Source organism: Stegostoma tigrinum, chromosome 31 (genome assembly GCF_030684315.1).
Source record: "Stegostoma tigrinum isolate sSteTig4 chromosome 31, sSteTig4.hap1, whole genome shotgun sequence".
Taxonomy (NCBI): Eukaryota; Metazoa; Chordata; class Chondrichthyes; order Orectolobiformes; family Stegostomatidae; genus Stegostoma; species Stegostoma tigrinum.
The window spans coordinates 40,164,405-40,192,298 of record NC_081384.1 but is presented as its reverse complement, the minus strand read 5'-3'; the positions used below and the strand labels follow the sequence as shown (position 1 = coordinate 40,192,298).

The window sequence follows — 27,894 nt, the reverse complement described above, 5'->3', positions numbered from 1 at the left end:
AAAAAAAATGCAGACCCGATGATTTTCATGAAATGGTTCCTAGTGATCCTTTTACTGATTCCCACTCCCCATTTCACTTTCTAAGTCCCAATCTGTGTCTTTCAGAAGATTTTTCTCCTTTATATGGTACAGGGTGCAGCCAGCTGTCCTTAGCATTGGTCTGCATCAGCAACACAAATACCCCTTTCCTGATCCAGGGTTTTCTGCATCCTACAAACTATACAGATACTGGACTTGAAATGTTACCCATTTCTCTCTCCACAGATGTGCTCAAACTGCTATATTTCTCCAACATTCTGTGTGGTTGTTTCAGATTCCCAGCGTCTGCAGTTTTTGCTTTTATACACATCATGTGCCTTGCTCTCAATTCCATCATTTCTATTTATCCAGCTGCTTATTCAAAATTATTGACTTGGCAAATATTTCTTCTTCCTATCTGCTTGAATGTCTTCTCAGCTCAAATTCTAATGTCATCTATTAGTTTGTTTTAATTGAAAGCGTAATCAAGTTCTTATCACACAATGGGGCAAACAGTATCCTTCTTGGTGTTGGTTCCTATGGCTGCAATCTACTTTCACTCAAACCACCTCTTGCAATACAATTACATCTGCATTACCTGCCATTAGACAGGGGGCTGTTCTGTCACTTTCTTTCAGAATTAAGTTCACGAGTTGCCTTCATTGCTCAGACCTGAGTGCAGGAGTTGGGATGTCATGTTGAGGATGTACAGGACGTTGAGGATGTACAGGACATTGGTGACGCCTCTTCTGGAGTACTGTGTGCAGTTCTGGTCACCCTGCTATAGGAAGGATATTATTAAATTGGAGAGGGTTCAGTAAGTTTACCAGGATGTTGCTGGGAATGAAGGGTTTGAGTTATAAACGAAGACTGGGAAGGCTGGGACTTTTTCCACTGGAGCATAGGAGGTTGAAGGGTGACTTTACAAAAGTTTATAAAATCATGAGGGGCATAGATAAGGTGAAAGGCCTAAAGTTGGGGAGATCAAAACTAGGGGGTGAGAGGGGAAGTTGTAAAAAAAGACATGAAGGGTAACATTTAAACAAAAAGTGGTTCATGCGTAGAACGAACTGTCAGAGAAAAAGTGCTGGATGCAGATACAGTACAACGTTTAAAAATATTGGATAATTACCCGAATAGGCAAGATTTGGTGAGTGATGGGCGAAACGCAGGCAGGTGGGACTAGTTTAGTTTGGGAACACAGTCAACATGGACTAGTTGGACCGAATGGGTCTGTTTCCATGCTGTATGATGACTGTGAAATTCCTTGCACTTCACTTATACCCAACATTATTCTTACCTCACTTCTCCTCCACTCCTTACAAGTCTGCCTTACAAAGTTGAATAAAGCAGTTCCATCTTCCTGTCACCTTTTTACAATAAACTGCCCAATCTATAATGGCCTCATAGCAGTGGCTTCTTAATCAGATAAGATTAGACATTTGATGTCTAGTGGCATTGAGAATGGTGTGAAAAGTAACACCAACAATTAGATTCACTCAAGTGTGAGTGACAAGTATTTCTAGTAGCTTACTTCTGGGCTTTCAGCACACAAAGTATAATTTAGAATTTAATCTTTAACAATTACAGTTACTTCAACTTTCAGCCTTTGAAGTAGAAACTAACCTGAGCAAATACAAAAATATCTTTAACAACAAAGAAGAACGTCTTGATTTGTGCAATCAAGTTTTACTTTATAAAGTTAAAAGGGAAGATAGTGATATTCTATGACTGAATGAAATTCAATGTGTGACCAACACTTACCTCTCAAGCTGTCAATTAAATCCTCCTTTATCTTTGTCCTCAATCTGTTAAACATGACATTACCAAAACCCTGAAACACACTAACATCATGCTACATAACAAAATGTGAGGCTGGATGAACACAGCAGGCCAAGCAGCATCTCAGGAGCACAAAAGCTGACGTTTCGGGCCTAGACCCTTCATCAGAGAGGGGGATGGGGTGAGGGTTCTGGAATAAATAGGAAGAGAGGGGGACGCGGACCGAAGATGGAGAGAAAAGAAGATAGGTGGAGAGAGTATAGGTGGGGAGGTAGGGAGGGGATAGGTCAGTCCAGGGAAGACGGACAGGTCAAGGAGGTGGGATGAGGTTAGTAGGTAGGAGATGCCTGCTGTGTTCATCCAGCCTCACATTTTGTTATCTTGGATTCTCCAGCATCTGCAGTTCCCATTATCTCTAACTTCATGCTACAGTCTATATTGATAAGGGTAGAATTAAGCACAAGTTCTAACAATGCTGGACAGACTAGATACAGTGATGAAGTCTTCCCTCGTTGGGGAGACAGAAACAGTGGAGGACAGTGTCAGGATATTGGATAGGTCATTTAGAACTGAGGGAAGAACATTTCTTCTCAGGGGTTAGTGAACCTGTGGAATTTTCTAACACAGGCTATGGAGGCCAAGTCACTGAAAATATTCAAGAGTTGGATATATTTTTAGATGTTAAAGACATCAAGGGGTATGGGAAGAAAAGAATAATATGGTATTGAGACAGAGGATCAGCCATGATCATATTGAATGAAGAAGCAGGTTCAAAAAGGCTAAAGAACCTACTCCTGCTTCTAATTACTGATAAAACAGAAGTTGTAACACTCATACCTGAGTTGCAGGCATATTTTTGAAGGGAACGTGTCCATTAGCTAGCTCGCAGGCAGTTATTCCCAGACTGTAAATATCAGATTTGGCATCATAACCCTGCAGATTCTACAGGAAGGAACAAACAGTTACAGGATGCATTAGTTGTAAATATTCTAACACAGCATTAACACCAAGTTTTCAAAGGAAAATTTGTTACACAAGTACAGCTTGATGACTAGGTATCTCACAATCAGCTGCAAGGACCACATAGAATCTGGCTGACTACACTCGGAGGCTTAAATTGAGATTACTAAGAACACACAGTATATATGCAGCTACTTTATCCAAACAAAAATGTGGGCTTCTCATCACCGCACTCTGAGCTCACACCTAGCCTCCTGGTACTTATCAATTTGATGGTGACTCTGCTGCTGCACAGTGACTGTAATTAGACATGGATTTCCAATAGCAATGGATCTCCTTTAAAACAACAGGGTAATAAATGCCATGTATCTTGGAATCTGGTCAGGAGTCTTAAAGATACCTCCAATCCTGTTCAACAAAGGTATGGAAGGCATTGGCAAATAGCTTTGCACAGAACATGTTTCTAATTCTGATTCCACAATATGGAATTTTTTCTAGGAGTAGTGCCCTTGGTAATGAGCCTGACTAATAGGTATGACTTTCTGTTGAGTGAAGAACATGCCTGATAAAAGTACCTGAAAAGTCAGCACTTGCTTGTGAGCGCCTGAATATTGTTAAGAGAATGGAGGGGGGAATGCAATGTGATCCCCATTTTTGGTTCGAGAAGGTACTTTGGGGAGGCATTTTAATGGGGTGGAAAGACAGGTCAATAAACAGCAAAGTTCTGAGAGCAAGGCAAGCTGCACCTCTTAAGTCAGATGCGTGTATTATAATGATCACCATGCTAAAGTATCAGAATTCCGTCACTGTCAGTCTGTTTAAAATGATCTTGGCTAAAGAATGCATGGACTTACCTGTTGCAGCAGCTCGGGGCTTAGCCATGGTAATATCTTAACACTGTATTTCGGGAAGTCGTGGATCACCCGTAGCCGTTGCCCATGGCTGATCATACTGAAAATACTGCGGAGTCCTGATAGATAAACTTGTCCATCTGATGATATTAGAATGTGACTTGCTTGAACACTCCTGAAAGGGAGGAAACTGGTTTATTACTTTACCCTATTTACAGCATGGTGAAATAAACAATAACTGAAGTGTCCGATTTCAAGAAAGAACAATTTATAAGACCCACAGTGTACAGCAGTAGCACAGAATCCGTGGGAAGCAGCGCAGACACATTGGAAAGAGAGAACATAGAGCAGGAAAATGCAATTCAAGCCTGCTGCACCTTTTGCCAGTCATGGCTGATCTCATATCACCCTTCAATTCCATCATCGTGATCTTGGAAAGAGAAGATGAAGAAGAGAAAATGGAGGGGCATAGACAGAACTCATTTAGCTTGAGCTTGGCAGGAAAAATTGAGTGATCATGTTACCGGGAATATGTTTATAGACCTTCAAATATTTAGTGATAGAAATAGACAGGCACGTGAAAAGATTTTATGTGCCCAAAAATCAACTTAATGTGAGAATAACAGAGGGTGTGGCTGAGCGTGGATATGAGGGGGGAGTAGCAGGAGGAGGGGGCTTAGTGCAAGGGGACTGTATTTTAAGATGCTTTCAGGATAACTTAGACCAACATAGAAAACAGGAACAGTCACCCATTCGCTCCATCAACCTTGCTGTCATTCATTATAATCAAGGTTGATCATCCAACTCAATAACCTATTCCTAATTTTATCCAATATCCTTTGATCCCTTTAGCCCAAAGTCTTATATCCAACCCCTTCTTGAAACCGTACGATAGTTTGGCCTCAACAGCTCACTGTGGTAGCGAATTTCACAGGTTCACCATGCTCAGTCCTAAATAGTATCCTTAGATGGTGACCCCTGGTTCTGAACTCTTCCATTGGGAACATCTTTTCAGCATTCACTCTGTCTAGTCTTGTTAGAATTTTATAGGTTTCTATGAGATTCTCCCTCGTTCTTCTGAACTCCAGCAAATATAATCTGACACATTTCAACATTACATGTTTCAGTCCCACCATCTCAATAATCAATCTTGGAAACCTTTGCTGCACTCTCTCTATAGCAAGAACTGCCCTCCTCAAGTAAGGAGAACAAAACCGCACAATATCCGTTGTGTGGTCTCACAAGGGCCCTATATAACTGCATTAAGACATCCTTGTTCCTGTATTGAACCAACTTATTTTGAAGGCTAACATTCCATTTGCTTCTTTCCTGCCAGCTACACTTGAATACTTTCTGAAGGAAAGTGATGTATAAGGGGTACCCAGGTTACATTGCACATTCCCCTCTCTCAATCTATCACTATTCAGATAGTGGTCTGCCTTCCTGTTTTTGCTACCGAAGTGTTTAACCTCACATTTATCTGCTCTATATTTCATCTGTCATGCATTTTTCCACTCATTCAACATGTCCAAATTATACTGAAGCATTTACGCATTCTCCTCACAGTTCAGCCTCCCACCCAACTTTAGCTCATATACGAATTTGGAGATATTACATTTAGATCCTTCATTCAACATTATTTAATTGTGAATAACTGGGATCCTTGCACTGGTCCCCATGGTACCCATGAGTCACTGGCTGTCATTTAGAAAAGGGCTTATTTATTCATACGCTTATCAATACACTACCCCGTATCCATACACTTTAATTTTACACATTAATCTCTTCTGTGGGACTTTGTCAAGTGCCTTCTGAAAGTCTAAATAAGGCATATCCACTGGCTCCCCCTCATGAACACTACTGGTTACATCCTTAAAGAAATCAAGTAGATTTGTCAAGCATGACTTTCTTTTTATAAATTTATGCTTACTGCCTGATCCTGCCACTGTTTTCCAAATGCTCAGCTTCTATTTAAGATAATGGACTCAAGCACTTTCCTCACTACTGACATCAGGCGAATTGGTCTATATTTCGTGTTTCTTTTCTGTCTCACTTATAAATCGGTCGAAATAAGCATTGCTGTATCTGAAGCTGGAAAATGCATTAGGCCAAATGTACGTGGGTAAGCACTGGGTTAAGAGTAACTATTGATTACCAAAGCTTTAGATTAGCATTGGAGAAAAGCAAAGAACAAGGTAAAGCAGAACATCAAAGTTAACTTCAATGGGATAAATTGAAATCTAACCAGGGCAAAATGATTCAAAAAATTAACAGGAAAAGTTACAATATGATAATGGTCTGAGGGGAGGAAATTCTTTCGATACAGGAATGCCAACAAGGGCAAAAGGTAGAGGAATAAAAGAGAGGTCCTTGAATGATAAAGGTAATGGAGAATAAAATGGAATATGCTGCATATAAACAGAATGTTTCAAGAAAGAAAAACAGGTCATTTAGAATAACAGAATGGGGAAAATTAGGAAAAACAGGTAGATAATGAGATTGGAATAGTTGTTAAAAGCAAATGAAACATCTATGAGCGTGCAAGCAGACAGCAGATACTAAGAAGCAGACCGAGACCGTCAAGAGACAAAAATCTTACATGCTTAGTGTCAGAAGACAAGACTAGAAGACTTGGGCACTTTTATCAGTATTTAATTAAAGAAAAACATCTTACATAATTGTGATTGACACCGAATTGAAAGAGGTAATAGGGTGAAGTATTCCATGGATAAATTGTCTGTTCCAAATGGCTTGCATCCGAGGTTGCTACAAGAGGTTGACAGTGGAGACATGCGAAAATACCAACGGTCTGGGATTGCCAAATGTGACACTAATTCAAAAGAAGGGTGTAATGGGTCATGGACGGTCAGCAAAATGGACAAAAGTGTCAGTCGAGTTTAATACAGATGTTTTAGAGAATGCATTTTGGCAGAAGGAATAAGAGGTAATAATGGAGTAAATAGAGCAGTTTTAAAGAAGAGGCCTTGTGTATATGCATAGATTTTTGGAGGTGAGGGGTATGTTGAGAGAAGTGGGAAATCCATGAACAAAGCGTATGGGATCTTGGACTTAATAAGGTGAAGTACAAAAATAGGATAAATTTTCATTAGGCCACAACTAGCATTGAGTCCCACTCCAGCTGCCACACTAACAGAGTATGTGAAAGACTTGAGAAGTGCAGATGTGATTTATGGGAATGCTTCCAGTGATGAAGGATTCTATTGAAAGGGTTAGGTTGGAAAAAGAACAAAGAATAATAGAAAATTACAGCACAGAAACAGGCCCTGCCTGTACCGATCCAGGTGCTCTATCTAAACCTGTCTCCAAGGATCCATATTCCTCTGCTCCGTGCCCATTCATGTATTTGTCTAGATACATCTTAAATGCCACTATCGTGCTACCTCTACCACCTCCTGGCAATGCGTTCCAGGCACCCACCAGTATCTACATAAAGAAGTTTCCACGCATATCTCTCTGAGACTTTTGCCCTTTCACCTTGAAGTCATCACCCCTAGTAATAAGTTCCCCACTCTGGGAAAAAGTACTTGTCATCCACCCTGTCTATACCTCTCATGATTTTGTAAACCTCAATCAGGACCCCCCTCCTCCCCATGGGGGTTGTTCTCCTTGGAGCAAAGGAAATTATGGGGGAGATTTGATGGAGGAGTACAAGATTATAGTCTAGTTTAAACAAGACAGACAAAAACGATTTGAAGGACAATTTTATGTATATATAGACATATATCGTACATATAAAACAGTGAGTATCAAACCAGAAGTGGTCGCCATGAACAATTTCTAAAGTAATTTGAATGTACATTTGAACAAAATTGACTTAACAGCTACAGGGGAGTTGGTAGGGAAATGTGATCCATTGGATTGCCCCACAGATAGCGCAGATCAAATGGTGACAAATGGTCTCCCTCCCATGCTGTAGTTACCCAATAACTTGTCATGGTTTTGTTCTCCCTACAGCGGGGAAGATTAATGGGATACTTGACAAGTTATTCAAAATTATGAAAGATTTTGGTATAACAAATGAGAAGTGTTTTTCCCCGGCAAAAGGATTGATAGCCACAGGTTGGAGTTATAACAATTGACAAGCGAACCTGATGTGAGATGAGAAACTTTTTTTTTGTATCACATTGTTTCAACTGCAATGTGCTACCTGAAAAAGTAGTGGAAGCAAATTTAATTATTGATCTCACATGGGAATTAAATAAATATTTGAAGGAGACAAAGTCTCAGAGCCATGGAGTGGTAGTGGTTAGATTCAACAAAGCTGTACTGCATCGCAAATTCCACAAAGGAATGAGCTTAACCAAAAATAAGAGCCTCTCCAAATCCTGCTTCAAACTTAACCTTGTTGCCTTCTGTACAGTGTAGTGAAGTTTTGAATGTTAGATGTGCTATTTAAGCACAAATTCCTGTTTATGTTGTTGTACAAGACCAGAAATGTTGAGCTGTGAAATCTCTCCATGGGTGTAATTGCATTTGGAGGCATTTGTGTATCAAGTATCACACCTAACTTGATTAACTTTATTTAAAGTCAGCTCACAACGTCCATGATGAAACTGCTCCTCATCACTTCCCACGCTTTGCACTTGGGACATTAAGAAAGTTCAATTTGAAGTAATTCTTAACCGTAAGTTCAAAACTGCCATCCTTTCAAGGTTTGAAGGAATGGTTGGATGGGATTATGGTACAAATATGTTACATTACATTTGACACAGGATAATAAAGGAAAAACGCTTGCATTTTCATAGCACCATTCATGACCTTCCAGATGTTCCAAGACACATCAATAGTTTAGTTAAATTGTCTATTAGGAAATATGGCAGTCAAGTTATGCACAAAGTGATAACAAGCAGATTTTCGTTCAGGAATAAACACGTTAGTACTTGCAAGATATTCAATCCCTCCCTCCACCTTTCATTATTCTCCTCACACTGTTGCAACATACCAATTAGTGGGAGAAATGGTCATTCCAGTTATCATAAAGTTCTGCCAAGAAATAAGTGTAACATCAAATCCAGATTATCAGAAAATTTCAGGTTCATTCTTCAGGTGACAGTTTCATGAATACTGATTCAAGTGGAAGGGGACTGAAGGATGCTAAGTAAGTGGCTGTAGGGAATGACCTTTCACCTATCAGGGCTCTTCCCTGCAGGTTTCTAATAATGCAGAATGCATCTGACAGTCTCTTTAGCTCTGTGTTGTTTGGTCCCGATACCTCAAGTGTGCACCCTAGAAGAGTAAACTTCTGAAGTTGTACAATAGCCTCTCTGAATGCCAAAGAGTGTACTGCTTCCAACTGGATAGTCAGGCAAAATAGCAAAGTAATACTTATATATACACAAGTCAGGCTAGGTGCTTTTACTGGGCTTCTGACCTTATCGAGCAGAGCATTTAGAAGCAGTCTTGCTTTCCACAGCTATCTTCAACACAGTTCAAAGATTCTTAATAGCTTCCATCAATTCCCACACCTGCAGCTAAAAATAGGTCAGCTGGAAATGTTGGTGAAAGATGAGAAGCAATAGCTGTTGCTATAACTATGATGGGGAAGGAGGGAAACAGCAGCTGAACATCAAATGTCATGGGTTCTCTCCAAAGAGATGCTGCGTCTTATTGCAGCCTCAGAAAACTACACATGGTCAATGGCGGTTATGATCTACTTTAACAAATTGATTGGTGGTGCAGTAATTATAAAGCTTGATTGTTATATTCCGGTTAGCCAGTTGGTGAAAGAATCCAAAACCGGTCCTTACTTCAGACAGATTTATTTAGAGTGAAACACTACAGGTATTCAGGTCCTGAGTCCATTCAACTGGTGTCAGTAAGTATTTCTTCATTCTCTTGGAAACAAATTTAAAGTCAAATAAAATCAAATTAAAAAGATGATAGACCTTAAATGAAGTACTGTTACTTAAATCAAATATTCAAATTAAAAACTTATCAAGTTTAAATTAAAATGTAACTTTACTTGAAGATGATGCATTTCAGCCCCTGTCGCGTCCAACAATCATGGAAGGTCTCAAGCATGCCAATGGACACAAATGCTCTCTATTCAGACACCAGGCATGGACATAACCATTGAAGACAGGCAGGCAGTTGGGTAGCTATTTTCAAACCAACTTGTTTAGGGTTGTTATGAAATACCTCTGGAGTCAACGGCACCTGAACCCAGGCCTACTAGCTGTGAGATAGGGATGTTACCACTGCACCACAAGAATCCTACAGGCAATTAGGTATAACAGCCTCCTACATAAGTCCAAAGTTTCTATGTTCTTTTTATACTCAAACTAAGAAAAATGATTAGCTCTAATTAGAGTTAACAGCCCTTTGAAGGGGCACTGCAACATTAAACTTAATTTCCCCTTGAGACCTTTAAATTAAAATTTTGTTTTGAAGGGATGATGCTGCACTGCAGCACCTACTGGTTGTGAAGGCTTCAAGTTTACTGGCAGAAATTGTGCAGAGGCAGGCAGATGGGCTCATGACTCTCTCCAAGGCTCACTGCCAGGACTTGTTTATAGCCATCCTGGCCAGGTCCAGAAGCAGACTCCAGGAGTGGTATTCGGATTGGTTGCCCCCTTCTGTGTCTCTGGGTAAACAAACACCACATGTGCTCAAGTGGCCATTCAGTTGGCATCCTTCACTGAACTTCAACTGATACAATTAATGTGGGCATCAATACAAAGGAACCATTCCAATTCAGCAAACTGATTTCCATAAATCTAGACAGTCGTGTTTCGGCATGTGAACTAATATCAAGAACTTGCTTGATTACTGTAACTGGCTTATTGATTCCCTACAGAAGAAGAAACCCACCATCAATAAACTCTCATCCTTCACTGGTCTCCAGCCCCACATTACATTGTTGACTCAATGTTCTCTGAAGCAACAGGATGGGTGGCTCAGTGGTTAGCACTACTACTTCACAGTGTCAGGGACACTGGTTCAATTCCAGCCCTGGGCAACCGTCTGTGCAAACTCCAAACATTCTCCCCATGTCTGAGAGGGTTTCATTCGGGTGCTCTGGTTTCCCACAGTCTGAAAATATGTAGGTTAGGTGGACTGGCCATGGGAAACGCAGGGTTACGGCGGTGGGAAAGGGAAAGGGAAAACACATTGGTTCTTGAGCTGAATGGCTGGTTTCCGCACTGTAGGGATTCTATGAAGTACCTAGCAAGAAACTGTCAGCGTTTTATAAATAATCATTGCATGAAACCACCAACACATTTGCAGAAGCAATAAATTCAACCTGACTAAAGTTATCCACAGGCTGAAAGCATAATTACTATAAATACACCGCCTGCAACTGCAAGACATTGGTTTTTATTTAAAATCTCCATAAATGAGCCTTTTGGCATCAGGTTTTGACCTGACTAGTTCTTAAGTAAATTTGTTGACCATTTGCATGTTTACGGTTAAGAGCCCTAGTAAGAGGTGAGAAAGATAAACTCCGTTGAAAATCAAGTAAGGTTGATCATTGAGATAATGAGTGCAATGTCATATTCCCACTCTACTAACCGATAGGTTAGCTTCAGGCTTGGTGAAACACCATGATAATCCATATGCCAGCCAGATTCCCTGTGATGATTGCCTCCAGGGAAGTGAACAAATGAAGACCTATGATGACTTTGTGTTTTGGTTTGTAATAAACTTGGGAGGGTGCCAGAGCTGGTAGGGGTTAGCATTTCACCATCTCTCCACAAGGGTGAATGCAATACCTGCTAAATTAAATGTGTCATGGGAATTAAATCATTTGCGCTGTGTACTTTATCATTCTTCCAACTCACCCAACCTGACAAATCTCACAATTCGCGTCAGATGACACAACAACAACTTGCATTTACGCAGGTCTTCATAAATTAGCCCTGAGATGTTTTACAGTAAGAGCAATTGGGTAACAAAAGACAAACCAAAAAAAACCCTGAGAAGGATGAGCAAAAATATAAAGTGGACACTGTGGAAATCAAGTAAGCTTTTGAAGATAAAATTCTCAGTGGTTGAGAAGTTATGAGAAGGAATTCAGAGGGCCAGGATATATTCACATATTTGTTTTCATTAGTGCTTCACAGGACTCTGCCATGGCCGTGGCTATTTGTGATGTACATTAATGATTTTGACTTAAATGTAGGTGGTGAGATCGTGAAGTTTGAGAACGATATGAAAATTGGCAGAGTGATAAATAGTGACGATGATAAACAGTGAGGATGATAGCAGTAAATGGCGAGAGGATACTAACAGACTTGTTAAGTGGGCAGAGTGACAAATGAACTTCAAACTGGAAAAGCGTGGGGAGGCCTAACAAGGCAAGGGATGACATTATGAATTGTAGGGCCCTGGAAAGTACTGAAGGACAAAGGGGCATTGGCGTACACATTCAAAGATACCCGAAGGCAGCGGGACAGGTGGTTAAAATAGTTGCAAAGGGAATGGGATACTTGCCTTTATTAACCGACACATAGAAAAGAAAAAACAAGGTGGCTCTGTTGGAACTGTACAAAAAGCTGGTTAGGTCTCAACTGGAGTATGGCACGTAGTCTGGTGACCACGTTGTCTGTAGGATGGATAAACAAAGCAAGCGAGGCAGCATCAGAGGAGCAGGAGAGCTGATGTTTCAGGTCTGACCCGAAATGTCAGCTCTCTGCTCCTCTGATGCTGCCTGGTCTGCTGTGTTCATCCAGCTCTACACCTTGTTATCTCACATTCTACAGCATCGGCAGTTCCTACTACCTCTGTATGAAGGATGGATTGCAGTCGAGAGGGTGGCAGGATGCTGCCTGGGCTGGAGGATCTAAGCTGTGAGGATAGATTGGATAGACTGGGCTGTCTTCCCTAAAGAGAGAAGATTGACAGGGAATCTGCTAAAGGTATAAAAGATTAGGAGGGGCTTGGACAAGGTGGGTAGGAAGGCACTTTAACTTCGTTAGCAAAGGGGTCAATACCAAGGGTTATAGATTTAAAGGCAAGATGTAGAAGGTACAAGAATTAAGGAGAAAGTTTTTTTTATCCTGAGGGTGGTGGGGGTCTGGGACTCTGCCCGAAAGGGTGACTGAGTCAGAAACTCTGATAAAATTTAAGCTATATTTAGATATTCACCTGAATTGTCATAGCCTCCATGGCTATGGGCCAAGAATAGGAAATCGGGACTGATGTAGTCAGATCTTTGCTGAGCAGCATGGCCATGATTGTCTACTTCTGTGCTGTAAAATGTCCATGTAATGAACGAGTATACTCTGAAAGAAAATTACAATGACTGATGTCTCAGCTACGGATGATGGTGGGCATATGAAAAGCTTGACACTTACCAGCTAGATAACAGGATGGCAATTTGGAACTGCAGAGGGACCTGTGAACTTAGGCTCACATGACATTAAAGAAACCTCAAGTGAATAAGACCCTAAATGCTGTTAAACATAGGGCTGTATGACAGGAACAGAACATTAAAGGAGGGATGTAAAAGAATCTATATATTCACAGTTGGGCTGTGTTGATGGTTTTGTGTACCATAGTTTCCAATAGAGGAGGTCAGATATAGATTATGTTGCTTGGCAGGGAAAAATACAAATATGAGAAAGGACTAGGGTGTGAAACTAGGGTGTGTAATGATTGGAACAATGGAGATAAAAGAATTATCTGATGGAGACATTTAAAATCATTGAGATACACATACCACTGTTAGGAGTTTCCAATGTCAGCATATCTATTTCATGTTTTGCAAATCATTGAGGTATAAATACCACTGTTAGGAGTTTCCAATGTCAGCATATCTATTTCATGTTTTGCAATCTGAGCAATTAGTCATATTACCTGTGCACATATCCCATTCTATGAATATAAACCAAGGCCTTTAGCACCCCCTGCAGGATGTATGCAATTGTGGGCTCATTCAGACCATCTGTGAAATGGGTGCTCATCAGATCTTTAGCAGAACCTGGCAATTAGATGGGATAAAACAATTAAAATCAATAAACTGACCTATCTAAGACAGGGATGAAAATCTGTCATAACCCTGACACATCAGCTCTCCTGCGCAGCCTGCTGTGTTCATCCAGCTCTACAACTTGTTATCTCAGACTCATTAGATATTCAGGATTCAATAATTTCAACACTATACAATCACGTTCATTTATAACATGTAGTTTATCTTTTAGATTCAGTGAGAATGTTTAAAGCTTTTCTTGCCAAGTTTCATTTAAATTGTGCCTCTCACATTAAAAGAAGTAGAAAATGCTAGCATGATATTGAAGCAACCGGGGCATATACAGCCCAGGGCTAGATATAAAGTTCTCTCTACATTGTCGCCATCAAATACTCTCAGGACAGATGCAGCATGGTATTTGATACAGAACAGAGCTCTCTCTACACTGGTCTTAACAAAACCTGAGTGCAGGTACGACAGAGAGTTAGATACAGAGTAAAGGATTCTCTACACTGTCCCCATCAAACACTCTCAGGACAGGTACAATATGGGGTTAGATAGAATTAAGTTCCCACTACACTTTCCAGGATAAGCACAGCACATTGAATTTCATGGTGAATGAGAGACATCTTCGTACTGTAATCACATACATCAGGAACAGGATTGAAACTGCCTTACTAGGAGCCAAGTTTGTTTCCATGTTCCAGAAGTTAGTGAACAATATTCCAGTGTCAAGGGTAGCATTAGATCCATCCAATCCGTGTAATAATCCTACACCTTGCATTGTGTCATTGTGATAGCACATATCTCAACACACCTTTGATTGACACCTAGGCATTCATGGGCAATGTTAAATATCTCCAGTCTTCTTTCTCACTCCAAATATGCTGCTAGAGCAAGAGGTGTCAATAACATGAAAAACTACAACATTTTTCAAAGTTGCCTTTTGGCAGTGAGAAAAATAACTATAGTACGAGAGACAGACTTACCGTAGGCCATGAATGGTGTCACAACCCACACCTCATTGTTGGCTATCAATGTGGCTCTATATGGCAATATATTAGGGTGATGAAAAAGCTTCGATACATGGAGTTCACTCTAGGGAAGTAAACGCACTGTTAGGTTACACATCAAAACCACTCATGCTTCAGCTGTTAATAAGTTGACAGGGGAGAGGTAACCAGCAAATTATATACTAATCCACCATTTCAAGGTGGTTCGAATGCTGCTTCTTAACACAAACTGGCTCTCAATCAGCATCATGTACTTTGTGCTAGACTCTTTGTACAAAAGGCCAAGACCAATGCAATCTTTCACACACTCAGTGAGCTCTCATACTTACTGTCTGCTACCCTGTTTATGTCTTTCAGTTAAAAATTGAGGTTTGAAGCTCTGACCAAATTCTTAAACTTTATGACATCAGCAAATAAACCCAATGTGCGAACCCAATGAAGCTATACTGGATGGATCTGTGGAGTTTCCAGCAGCTTTTCCTTAAGCAAATCAGGATTAACTTTTGAATATATGCTTATTGTGATGGTTATGCCATGGCTAGCACCTGCTTGCCGCCCTGGACCAGCATGTCTCTGCCATGTATAGTCAGAACAATCTCAGTGTTGCCATCTGTTAGTATAAAAACTTATTCCAATGCCATAAATACCATAACAAAATAAGAAAACAATTATAGATGCTAGAGATCTGATACAAGCAAAACCAGAATTTTGTAGAGAAACTCAGTAGACCTGGCAGCATTTTTGCAGAGAAAACTGAATTAACTTTTTGAGTCCAGGGATCCTTCTTCAGAACTTGATGCAATAAATGCCATACTCTGTGTATCAGACTCCCAAAGTTGAACATAAACTGTTTCTTCAATGCAACTTTATTGGACTAGGGTGTCAAAGTTTCTCAGACCATGCAAGATCGAGTTATGCTGTACAAAGTGACCAATCTCACCCACATTCCTACTAGAATCCATGGGCTGGGAGATAAATTAATACAATCAACCAGTGTTCGGGGTTCTCCTCATACCCAACCATCTGGGTACAGGTGGCACAGTGGCTCAGTGGTTAGCGCTGCAGCCTCACAGCACTAGGGACCTGGGTTCAATTCCAGCCTCGGGCAACTGTCTGTGTGGAGTCTGCACATTCTCCCCATGTCTGAGTGGGTTTCCTCGGGGTGCTCCGGTTTCCTCCCACCGTACAAAGATGTGCAGGCTCAGTGGATCGGCCATGCTAGGTTGCCCATAGCGTTCAGGGGTGCATGGGTTACAGGGGAATGGATCTGGGTGGGATGCTTCAAGGAGCGGAGTGGACTTGTTGGGCCAAAGAGCCTATTTCCACACTGTGGGGAATCTTTTCTAATCTGTAGCATGATGACTGTGATATCCAACTCTGCTGAAGAGTCAGACAAGGACTCACTTAAAAAATAGTCAATGAGCTAACAGAGGAAAGCTAAGTGTGGAAACATTGCAGTATTAAGGAGGAAGATTTTTTTTAAGATTGCATATTCTCCAAGAGCATCTCACCACATCTTATGCTTGGAATATTGCGTTCAATTCTGTTAATCCTGCCATAGGAAACTTGAAAGCATTCAGAAAAGATTTGCAAGGATGTTGCTAGGGTGGAGGGTTTGAGCTCCAGGGAGAGGCTGAATAGACTGGGGCTACTTCCTCTGGAGAGTCAGAGGCTGAGATGCGACCCTGGAGAAGTTTATAAAAGGAGGGTATAGGTTTAAGGTGAGAGGGGAAAAGATTTAAGAGAGAATCTAGGGGCAACCTTTCAATGCAGAGAGTGGTGTGTTTATGGAATGAACCACCAGAGGAAGTGATGGAGGACGTTACAATTGCAACATTAAAAGACATCAGGATGTGTGCATGAATAGGAAGGGTTTAGAGGGATACAGGCCAAATGTTGGAAAATGGGACTAGATTAATTTAGGATGTGTGGCTAGCATGGACAAGTTGGACCGAAGGGTCCATTTCTGTGCTGTTCATCTCTATGGCTCAATAACTGCAAAAGAAAAACTTCAAACATATACAATCCACAAGACACAAATCTGAAGGGTCCTGACCCGAGACATCAACTTTCCTGCTCCTCTGATGCTGCCTGGCCTGCTGTATTCCTCCAGCTCCACACTGTTATCTGACTCCAGCATCTGCAGTTCTTATTATCTGTGATTAGTTTAGCCTCAGCTGGAGCATTGCATCCAATTCTGGGTGCCACTCTTTGGGATGGGAAGACATTGGACAGGGCAAAGAATTAGTTCATGAGAATGTGTCTAGGTATGAGGAATTTCAATTATAGAGAAACACTAGTGAAACTAGCATTGCTCTCCTTGGAGACCATTGAGAGCAGATCTGATTGAAGTTTTGAAAATCATGAGAGGTCTCCGCTGAGTAAATGGGGAGAAAATATTCCCACTTGTGTAAGGGTCGAGAACAAGAGGACGTTGATTCAAAGAAAAGTGATACAAGATAAAACGCTTTCATGCAGCAAGTAGTTACAGTCACTGTCTCATGAGAGCAGCCCAATGGCCCGCTAGGACTATGGCGACTTTAGTTAGGATCTAGAATACAGTGGAGGAGTCAGATTCAATCTAGGACCTTTCAAAAATGAAAGGAATGGTTATTTCAGAAGTGATAATCTGCAGAGTTATGGGGAGAAGATAGTGCCATTTTCCTGTGTGAGATGCTCCTTTGGAGAGATGCACAGGAATGATGAATCAAATGACTTCCTCCCATACTGCAAGAATCCTCGTGACTTAACCTAGAACAAATATAGCAAAATCCCATTGGTGAACTAAAACAATTCTCCCAAAACGTTTTCTGCAATTTATTTTAAATGCTGTTCTCTCTTTCAGTGATTAGAATGTGTTCAAAATAAGGTTGCACTGTTCATTTGTTTACTGTTTTGTTTCTTTTACCATCTCAAAAGGTTTTAGCTGAAGGTTCCATCATCTCTGGAAGCTACATACTTTGCCGAGATCTATCGCTAGAGGAAAATGTGGATTGCATGCTGAACATGTGCAGCGCACCTAATTCCCCAATATGCATTAGCATTGGTCAGTGGTGAAGAGGAATTTAACTAAGTTGTAGCATTTCAGTCTGGAGGTTTTTAAAACTTTGGAGGGAAAAAATATTTTTGGTCTGATGAATTTTATAAGAGTGATTTTAAACAGCATGACTAAGATAGAATTGAATTAGATCTGTCCTGATCCACTTAAGTGTTAAAACGCTGTTTAATTTGAAGATCTGTTCGTTGTTTTTCATCTGTAACTTCATGATGGATTGAAGAACTGTCATTGGGAGATGTAAATCTAACTCCAGTGGTGTTTGAACATGGAAGATGTGGCTACCCATTGCTGGAAAGGCTGAGAAATAGACATGAAGAATTTCCATTATTTTGTCATTTGCAATTTGTGCTGTAAGCCAGCATTGTCAAAATGGTAACATTTAAGGAACAGACTTCTCAGAATTTGACACATTTGACTTGTAAAATTTTACTTATATTCAGTTTTGCCTTGTTCTGATAGGTCACTCGGGACAGCACAGGAGTTACCCAAGAGGTCAGGTAATGAGTCTTGAGTGCACGCATGCGAGAGTAAGCATGTACATAAGTCATAGAATCCCTACAGTATGGAAACAGGCCCTTTGGCCCAACAAGTCCACACCAATCCTCACAGCATCCCACCCAGACTCATCACCCATAACCCAATTAATCTATACATCCCTGAACACTACTGACAATTTAGCGTGGCCAATCCACCTAGCCTGCATATTTTTGGACTGTTGGGGGAAACCGGAGCACCTGGAGGAAACCTGCGCAGACATAGGGAGAACGTGAAAACTCCAAATAGACAGTCGCCCAAAGGTAGAATCGAAGCCGGGTCCCTGCGCCGAGGCTGCAGCACTAGCCACTCTACCACCGTGCCACCCCATGGACTCCGTGTTCAGGTGCTGCTCAAAATACTTAACAAATGGGTATTGTTAGAGATGTTGCGAAATATTGGTAGCTCGGGTAAATTGGTTGAAATCAACAGCCAAATGGGTATTGTGTAGTTGGGACTCAGGGATGTCCTACAGCCATTGAGTAGCTTTGTGGGGTGAGGGTTCAGTGAGTTCCAGAAGCTGTGAAAGGCTTGAAGAAAGCCCCCAGAAAATTAATGTTAGGAAACTGAACCGAGTGTGTCTTGTACAGTTGGGGCTCAGGGAAGTCCTCGAGCATTTGAGTGGACTCAGGATGTCCCAAGAGCTGTGAAAAATATAATAATATAATAATAGCACAAATAATATAAAAATATAATATAATATAATAATAGCACAACAGTTTAGTACAGAAGGGAGTGGATGTTGAAATGCCATCAGCAGTATTTTCTTTTGGTACCAGAGGAAGATTAGACCTCAGAAAAATCCAGGGCAATACTTGTTTGGTAAAACTTGCTGTTTCTGAACAACTAGAGCCTGTCAATAAGTGCTGAAGTGCAGTCCCAAGAATCCATGGGATAGTCACAGAAAAGAAAGATGCATTATCAAAACATGAGCATCTGTAAAGCATCCCATGATGGAGTTGGTGGTCGATGGATGGTGGTGTAGCTGTCCCCAGGAAGCGTTTGATCACATTTCCCATTTGGTTTACTCTGTGGGGTGTTCAACCATTGTCTTTTTTTGTGAACCATATTTGTCTCACTGGATTTGAGATGTTAGAAAGAGAAGTAGTCTATAGTTGCAGTCAAACCCTATTTTGTTAACCATAACCGTAGCTGAATTGTTTCTCATATTAAACCAGTTGGAACCTAGAAGCTTTATAACTAGCTATATTGGCACTGTTATGACTAGTGGGAGATCGGAACTAGCAAGGTATCAGTACACCCCACCAACCTTGCCTGTAATGCAGAAGACACTGATTCTTCTGCCTTCAATTTTCTAAAATTAAAAATGACATGAAGAAATTGTTTTTTAAACATCCTGAAAGTTTTGGCTCCTGAATGCACTGCCTGGGAACATTGTGAAATTGAATAATGAAATTGCATAATTATCTGAAGAGAAACATTTGAAGGTTAAGACGAAACGGCATGGAAGCAGAACATAGAACAATACAGCGCAGAACAGGCCCTTCGGCCCTTGATGTTGCGCTGACCTGTGAACTAATATAAGCCCCTCCCCGTACACTATCCCATCATTATCTAGCTGAGTTCATTTTATGCACAGCAACACAATGAGCCAAGTGGTTCTTTCTGTCCTGTAAGTTTTCTATCATTCTAAGTATGAAATGCTATCATATCACTCAAAATCATTCTTTCACTAGAAATACACTTCCGTTGAATATTGAAGCCATTCACATTCTCCAGCTTCTATAATCTTATCTATTTACCCAGGTACCTTTGTGCCCAAGGTGCACCACAAGTGGTGACTTGTAATCTTTTCACTGTACTCACGTGAAAACACATGATAATAACCTAATTCAAATTCATATCATAGCTCTCAGCCTTGTTTGAAAACTTCCTACTAATTTTAAGGTGAAAGGCAGGAATTTTAGACGGGATTCAAGAAAAAAAAAACTTTTCGACCCAGAGTGCGGCGAGGAGGTTAACTGAGGCACGTAACATTATAACAAGTACTTCATGAGCATTTGAAATGTCATGAATATTCAAGTCCACCGGCCCAGTGCTGGAAGGCGGAAATGGTGCAGATTGGGTGTGGCTTTGGTGTACAGGCTTGATGTGTTGAAGGACCTTGTCTGTACGGTATGATTACCCTTAGCTTTTTCAATTTACCCCGTATCTAATGGGATTTGAATCCTTTATCACACAATGCAATTTTTATGGTTTAATTGTCACGTCCCTTCATAATCTCAAATCTTCAATCTCCTCAAAGTCATCTTTCTTCCAAAGCAAAATGACAGATAGTAGGAACTGCAGATGCTGGAGAAGAAGGGGTCTAGGCCCGAAATGTCAGCTTTCCTGCTCCTCTGATGCTGCTTGGCCTGCTGTGTTCATCCAGCTCTACACCTTGTTATCTCAAAACCACAATCAATTGCCTTAGTCATCCCTTAAAATTTACATTCTCGATTTATAGATACATCTTTTGTATTAGCCCTTTATTCCTTATCTGGAGCATGAATTTAAAATACTTAACATATTTCATTAATATACCCAGGCTTTTCTTACAAGCCATCAAGTAATAGTTAAATTGTCTTGTCCCGTGATAAAGCATCCAACCTATGGATCGGACAGTGAATTTAAACTGCAGGACAGCAGTGCTAGATATTTTCTAATCAACTAGTTCTGAGACGTTATGGCATACCTATGGACCAGGTGGGACCAGAACCCAGAGAGACGGGGGGGACACTACACTGCACTACAAAAGCCCTAGGAGAGCAGGGTAAATCTAATTAATTAATTAATCTGCGTTCTTTGAGATCGCTGCTTTTCATTCAGAGTAGCAAAATATTACAAGCTTTACATTATCAATCACATGAACTAGAATGAGGAGGGAAAATTTTAAACATTATTTTAAACTGGCTTCAACTAGTTACCTGGAACTCTACTAATTTAAATTTAATTTGGGCAGCATGGTAGCTCAGTGGTTAGCACTGCTGCCTCACAGCGCCAGGAACCCAGGTTCGATCCAACCCTCCGGTGACTGTGTGGAGTTTGCATGTTTTGTTTGCGTGGGCTTCATGTGGGTGCTCCGGTTTCCTCTCACAGTCCAAAGATGTGCAGGCCAGCTGGACTGGCCCTGCTAAAATGCTCAAGTGTTCAGGAATATGTAGCTTAAGGGGATGGGACTGGGTGGGATGTTCTGGGGTCAGTATGGGCTTGGAGGGCTGAACAGCCTGGTTCCACATGGTAGGGAATCTCTGATAAAACACCACTTAGGGTCCTTTCAAATCTAAAAGCACAACATCTTTTCCTCCACTAACTCCTAAATAGAGTAGATTTGTGGCTTGGATTGTGGATGTTGTGGTTAGTTCACTCGTCGAGCTGGTTCATTAGATCACAGATGTTTCATTACCCTGCAGGGTAACATCAGTGCAGCCTTCAAACAAGTGCTGTTGTGTTTTCCCAAAATTAGCTAACAAAAAGTTCTTACTTGTAATAAAGCAAACATCTCATTGGTGCAGTTGTCCAAGTTAATTCTTCGAACAGCCACCTGCTCACCAGTCCGCTTGTACCTCCCCAAAGTCACAGTCATAACGTCATTAAATCCTTTACCTGTATAAGAGACACAACCATTTCACTCTGGGAGCAAAAAGCAAAAACTAGTAGAGTTTCAGGTCCATAGATTTCAATACAGCATTTCATTCATTTTGTACTCACTTGCACAGAAGTGATATGCCTTTTTGCTTTTTTGGTAAATTGTCAATAGGCTGGTAGTGCTTCAGTTGAGGTCTCCAATTATTTTTGTTCTGTATTTGTTGGTTGATGTCAGGTTAACAATCATTTCATCGATTGAGTCAGAACAATCATTCAGGACTTGAATGAATAATCATTCCGGTGTAATGATGAAATGCTGCACTGTCAAAGTTGCTGTCCTCTAAGATAATTAAAGTATGGCTTTATTTATCTGTTCCAGCTAATGTTAACAATTACTTGTCACTGTGAGGAGTTAAGAAGCTAAGAAGCTTTCGTGGTATCCACACCGAGATTTCTTCTTCAAATATGGAAATTAGATTAATTTATCTTTGACCTTATGTTGTTTGAGAGAACTTGCTGCAGACAAAATAGGTACCAAGAATGCCACTAGCTCCATGGAAAATGCAGGGGTTAGGTCTTCAGTGACCGAGAATTCCAGGATCAAACTCCTCATCTGAGAGATCTGTAGTTTTCGTGAAGGACAAGGCTCACTGGAGATCATGAACTTCACTCAAGATTTTTTTCAAATTATTTATTTCAGTTTTAATTTTGAGATAAATTCTTGACCAGCTTATTCAACAGAATGGTTCGTTTGTTCACAGATGTTGCACAGGCTTCATCATCTCAAGCTCAACTTTGGATCCTGCAGAATCCAACCAGTCAGTCCCAGAATAATCCTGCAAAAGTTCACCAAACTGATTCCCTGGAAGACAGGTTTGTTTTAAGGTGACAGATTAGTTTGACTGGGCTTGTATTCACTGGAGTTTCGATGAATGAGGGGTTCTCATTGCAAAATAATATTTTGACACGGCTGGACAGACTGGCTGTGGGGGGATGAGGTTTCTTCTGGCTGAGGGATCCAAAACAAGGGCTTGTTGCTCAGAGGGCGATGAACCTAAGAAATTCTCTATTATAGAAGGCTATAGAGGCCAAGTCACTGACATTGAGATAGAAGATATCAACTATGATCATAACGAATGGCAAGGCAGGCTTGAATAGCCAAATGCCTTCTCCTGCTCCTAGTTTCTACATTTCTAATCTTCTGTTCAGTTGGTAAAGAAAATCTGCAGTCTTGTGTGAATGGGTCTCAGTGATAGATTGCCAAGTTAACTAACAAAGAAAGGATCGAGTTTCATTCTGTGATCTGACTTATCAAATGGGCCATGCTAACTATCCCTAATGAATTCATACGTTTCCAAGTGGATATTAATTCGCTCCTTCAGAATTTTCCCCAATTGTTATTAGGGATAGTTAGCACCAGCTGGGATCAGAACCACCACTAACAGGAACAATTTCTATTCATAGAATATCTTTATAGTAAGAAAACACCTTGAAACAACTTAAAAAGTGTCACCAAATTTGACTTAACATTGAACTGCAGGGATATTGCACAGGTTATTTAAAACAAAGGCCATACTGCTCTGTTACAAAGAGTGTTACAACGATAGAAAGAGGTATTTAGTTGCAGATGTTTAGAGAGAAAATTTTACAGCTTTAGGGTTTGGCAGCTGAAGGTACAGCTGCTAATGGAGCAATTTAAATTGGAGATGCTCAAGGAGGTGAGAAATGGAGTCAGTAAGTTAACTTGAAGGACTGTATGGCGAGGAGAAATTGCAGAGATAGGGAAGTTTAAGGTTTGAAAGCAAGGATCAGAATTTTAAAGAGAGGTGTTGCTGAACAAATTGTTAATATAGGTCAAAAAACTAAGGGATGTGGTGTAAATTTTTATAAATACATTAAAAGGGGAAAGTTAACCAGGGAATAAATAGGGCTCATTAGGGACCAGAGGGGCAACCTGTGTGAGAGAAGCTGCAGGATATTGGAAGGGTGTTGAATGAATACTTCTCGTTGGTGTTCACTCTGGACGAGGAAAACATAGGTACGGAATTCAGGAAAAGGGGCTGTGAGAAACTTGCACAGTCTGACATAGGAAATGGCAAGGTACTAAAAACAGACAAATCCCTCAGCCTGGACAAATTGCATCCATGGCTGCTGTGGGAGGTGAGGCAGGAAATTGCAGGAGCTCTGACACAAATTTTTAAATTCCTGCCTGGCCACGGGTGAAGTGCCAGAGGACTGGAAGACGGCAAATAAGCCTCCACTTTTTAAGCACAGTGGTAGAGATAAACCAGGAAATTAGTGACCAGTGAGTCTTACATCAGTGGTAGGGAAACAATTGGGGAAAATTCTGAAGGAGCGAATTAATATCCACTTGGAAACGTATGAATTCATTAGGGATAGTTAGCATGGCTTTGTCAGAGGAAGGCCATGCTTAACAAATTTGTTAGAATTTTTTGAAAATGTGCTCAAATGTGTGGATGACGGACGTTCAGTTGATGTAGTTTATGTGGATTTTAGCAAAGCTTTTGACAAGGTCCCGCATGGGAGACTGATTAAGAAAGTTAAAGAACTTGGAATTGAGGGAAAATAGCGAGATGGGTCAGAAACTGGCAAACAGTGGTATGCCACAAGGATCAGTACTGGGGCCCTTATTGTTTGGGTTATATGCATAAATGATTTAGATGAAAATGTCCAGGGCACATTCAGCAAGTTTGCACAGAGGTTGGTAGAGTGGTTAATAGTGAAGATGATGGCTGTAGGTTACAGGAAAGCATAGATGGGTTGGTCAGATGAGCAGAACAGAGGCAGATGGTACTTAACCTCGTTAAGTGCGAGGTGATGCAATCTGGAAGAAGAAACAAGATGAAGGAGTATTTAATGAATGGCAGGACACAGGAGCTTAGAGGAACAACAGTAATCTTAGGACAATTATTTACAGATCCCTGAAGTTAGCACAGCACGTGAATAGGATAGTTAAGGCAGCACATGGAACACTTGCTTTCAGTCGTGGCACAGAGTATAAAAGCAAGGTGGTAATGTTGGAGTTGTACAGAGCCTTGGTCAGGTTTCAGCTGGAGTACTGTGTGCAGTTTTGGTTGCCTGATTACAGGAAGGATGTGAGAGCACTGGCCTGGGTATAGAGTAGGTTCACCATGTTAACAGGATGGAGTGGTTGATCTATAAGTGACTAGATAGGCTTGGATTGCTTTCTTTAGAGCAGAGAAGACTGAGGGGGCACACGATTGAGGTGTAGAAGACTGAGGGGTATGGACAAGGTGCATGGAGAGCAGCTGTTCCCTTCGTTTGTGGAGTCAATCACAAGAGGACATAGTTTTAAAGGTAAGAGGCAGGAGATTCAGAGGAGATAAAGCTTTTTCACTCTGTAGATGGTGGGAATCTGTTTGGGAAGGTAGGGGAGTCTGGGAATCTTACAACCTTTAAAAAAAAATTCGGATGAGCACTTCAAATATCATGACTTTCAAGGATATGGGACAAGTGGTGGAAATTGGAATTCACACACTTTGGTAGTTAGTTATGTCAGTATAGACGCAACAAGCCCAAAGGATCTTTTCTGCGCTGTATGAATCTATGAATGAGACTTGGGGTGAATTAGGACATGTGAAGCAGAACATTTTACAGAGAGTAAAATATAGATGGTTAGCCAGCAGCATATTGGGAGCAGTAAGTCAAGCATGAATGAGTGCTTCAATAAATGAGTTGAAGCAATAGCAGGGTCAGAAATAGATTATATTAATTTACGCAAATGTGGAGTTGGAAACTCATTTCAGAATTAAATATCAAAGGTCGCGCACAATCTGATTCAACCTGTGACAACTGCCAAAGAGAAGGTTGGAATCATGGCTCAGAAATAAAGTTGTAGTTGGATCCAAAGAGAATGGAGAAAATGTTCGCTTAGCCAATTTCCCAATGGCAGAAAAGCAACCTGTTAGTTTAGAGACTGCTGCAGGGGTTGACAGAACTGGTGGTGATGAGATGGAAGCCTAATAGCGACTATGCGTACATACCATGGTCATAATTTAGGGCACCCTAAATGGAACCATCTCAAGTCCGTTCTATCAAAGATTTCAAGTGCTAACAAAAATCTTGTTCAGTCTCTGACTTTCACTTCTGCTGCATAAACTACATTAGTTGTTAGAGAAGGGACACCATGATCCGTTCACATTAATCAGATGCACAGCAAAAACGTCAGGGTTATCCTCCTATTTTGATGCTGGAATTAACTTTACTGCCTAGTGTTCAAACAAGTTTGTTCATAGTCATTTTATTTTTGAAAAAACGGCATGCCCTGTTTTTAAGTTATCGATGATAAATATAGTTCTTTGTTAACTCAGATATGCCAGTCACTTTGTCAGAGTCATTTTTCAGTATGGGGGGGGCTGCGGGGGAGGAGAGAAGAAGAAAAGAGGAGAGAAGAGGAAGGGGACAATTGCATTTTCCAATCGTCAAGCCCATTTTTGGACTGTTGGAGTCCACTTCATTCCTGCCTCACCCCAGTCTCAATGTCCCAGATGGTACAGGTATGCTTAATTTTCTGTGATTAACATGTTATAGACAATCATCAGTTAGAGTGTTGATCTGGCTGGAAGAATGAACCAAATAGCTTTAAATGCTTAAGAGACCACAAACCTAGAACTCTCATAATGAGTCCCTGTATGCTGACAGTAAATGAATCAAAGCCAATCACATCACTGGGCTGGAGTGAAAATTAAGACACATCAACACATGACCCGCAAACAAAAAACAAACACAGGCAAGTTACACAAATGCATACAAACGCATGTGTGTGCACGGAATTATTACCTATTGCAGTCAGCAACTCATACGAATTACTGTCTGCTGGGAAGTGGTTCACGGTATCCCAGCTCTGGGGAGATGTACTATTTTCTGATGGGTGTTCATCTGGCTGAGGGAGGAAAGAAACAGAACATGGATATTGTAGCAGACTGGTGAATGAACAGCTTCAGTTTGATCTGTTATAAGACAAGCTGCCAGCTAGAGGTTCAGTTGAGCCATTCAGTTCAATTGGCACATCTTCACAGCTCTACAAATTGTTAATTCAGACTTTATTTTGTGATAAAGACTGTTCACTCTGTCCAATTCAAGTTCCCTTCAAGATCACCATACTAATAATAGTGTTCAAAACAACACAATCAATACCACAACAAATATCTCAGAAACCAGCCACATTTTCTCCATTGCCGTTAGATGGTTCCATCAGCTGGTGTTGCATAATATGTAGATATTTAATATCAGAGCAGGGTACACACAACAAGCAGAAACTTAAAAATATCAACAGCAGCAATTGGGGCGGAGATCAGGAGGTTAAAATTCCAATTAACTGTCAACAGCAAGCAGGAATAAGGAAGGTAAGCTGATAAGAAAAGCATCTGCAGACACAGATAACACAGGCAATTTCAATGCGATCAGTAATCGCAGAAAGAGTAACATAGCACAGGACACAGCCAGTCTATTTTGAAGCACAAACCAGTTAGTTCTACTTCTTTGTTCTTTCCCCATTCATTACAAGATTTTCTCATAGCATTTGTCAAACTGCTTTTGAAAGCTGTTATTAAAATCTATTACCACCATGCTAACAGGAAGCACACTGCAAATCCTATAGTTCTTCCTCATTTCCTCAATATCAAATTTTCAGTCATCTTAAATCTATGCTTCCGGTTAGCAACTCTTCAGCACTTTTTAACCTATTGTCTCAGTCCTTACTGATTTTAAATTACATCAGCTCTTAGCCTTCACTGGTATAAAAGGAAAACAGCCTCATCTTTTCCAGTTTATCCACGTATCTATAACATCTCACTTCACCATACTAATCTCTTCTATACTTTAACCTTCATATCCTTTCTGAAATGTGGTGCCTAGAATTGCACTTGATACTTTGGCTCCAGTTATAACTTTTTTTTAAAATACCGATTTAAACACAACATCTAGGTTTTTCTACTCCATGCCTTATTTATAATACGCAGGATGCCTCAGGCTCTACTAACTTTTGCAAATCTTTCCTGTCATTTTCAAAGGTGACGAAACAAAGACCTAAAACACCCACTTCAGCACCTCCTATAAAATTCTATTATTTAAAACACATTTTTCCCCTCTTCATTCTTCCTCCAAAAATGCCTTACA

General features: G+C 40.7%; 1 protein-coding gene across 6 annotated transcripts in view; it reads right to left on the bottom strand.

Annotated features, from left to right (window-relative positions):
- The window catches only part of strada (STE20 related adaptor alpha), a 96,624-nt gene that overhangs the window by 25,556 nt on the left and 43,174 nt on the right, over positions 1 to 27,894 (bottom strand). For 4 of the 6 annotated variants that reach the window (XM_048560984.1, XM_048560987.2, XM_048560990.2 and 1 more), the window contains 6 exons: positions 26,557 to 26,659; positions 21,632 to 21,753; positions 14,532 to 14,640; positions 13,431 to 13,554; positions 3,615 to 3,786; positions 2,638 to 2,742 (listed from right to left, as the gene is read on the bottom strand). In XM_048560984.1, coding sequence (XP_048416941.1) covers positions 2,638 to 2,742; positions 3,615 to 3,786; positions 13,431 to 13,554; positions 14,532 to 14,640; positions 21,632 to 21,753; positions 26,557 to 26,659 — 735 coding nt within the window. Of the gene's footprint in view, positions 1 to 2,637; positions 2,743 to 3,614; positions 3,787 to 13,430; positions 13,555 to 14,531; positions 14,641 to 21,631; positions 21,754 to 26,556; positions 26,660 to 26,913; positions 26,968 to 27,894 lie in introns of those variants that run through there. The other 2 variants (XM_048560986.1, XM_048560989.1) reach the window with 2 other exon arrangements.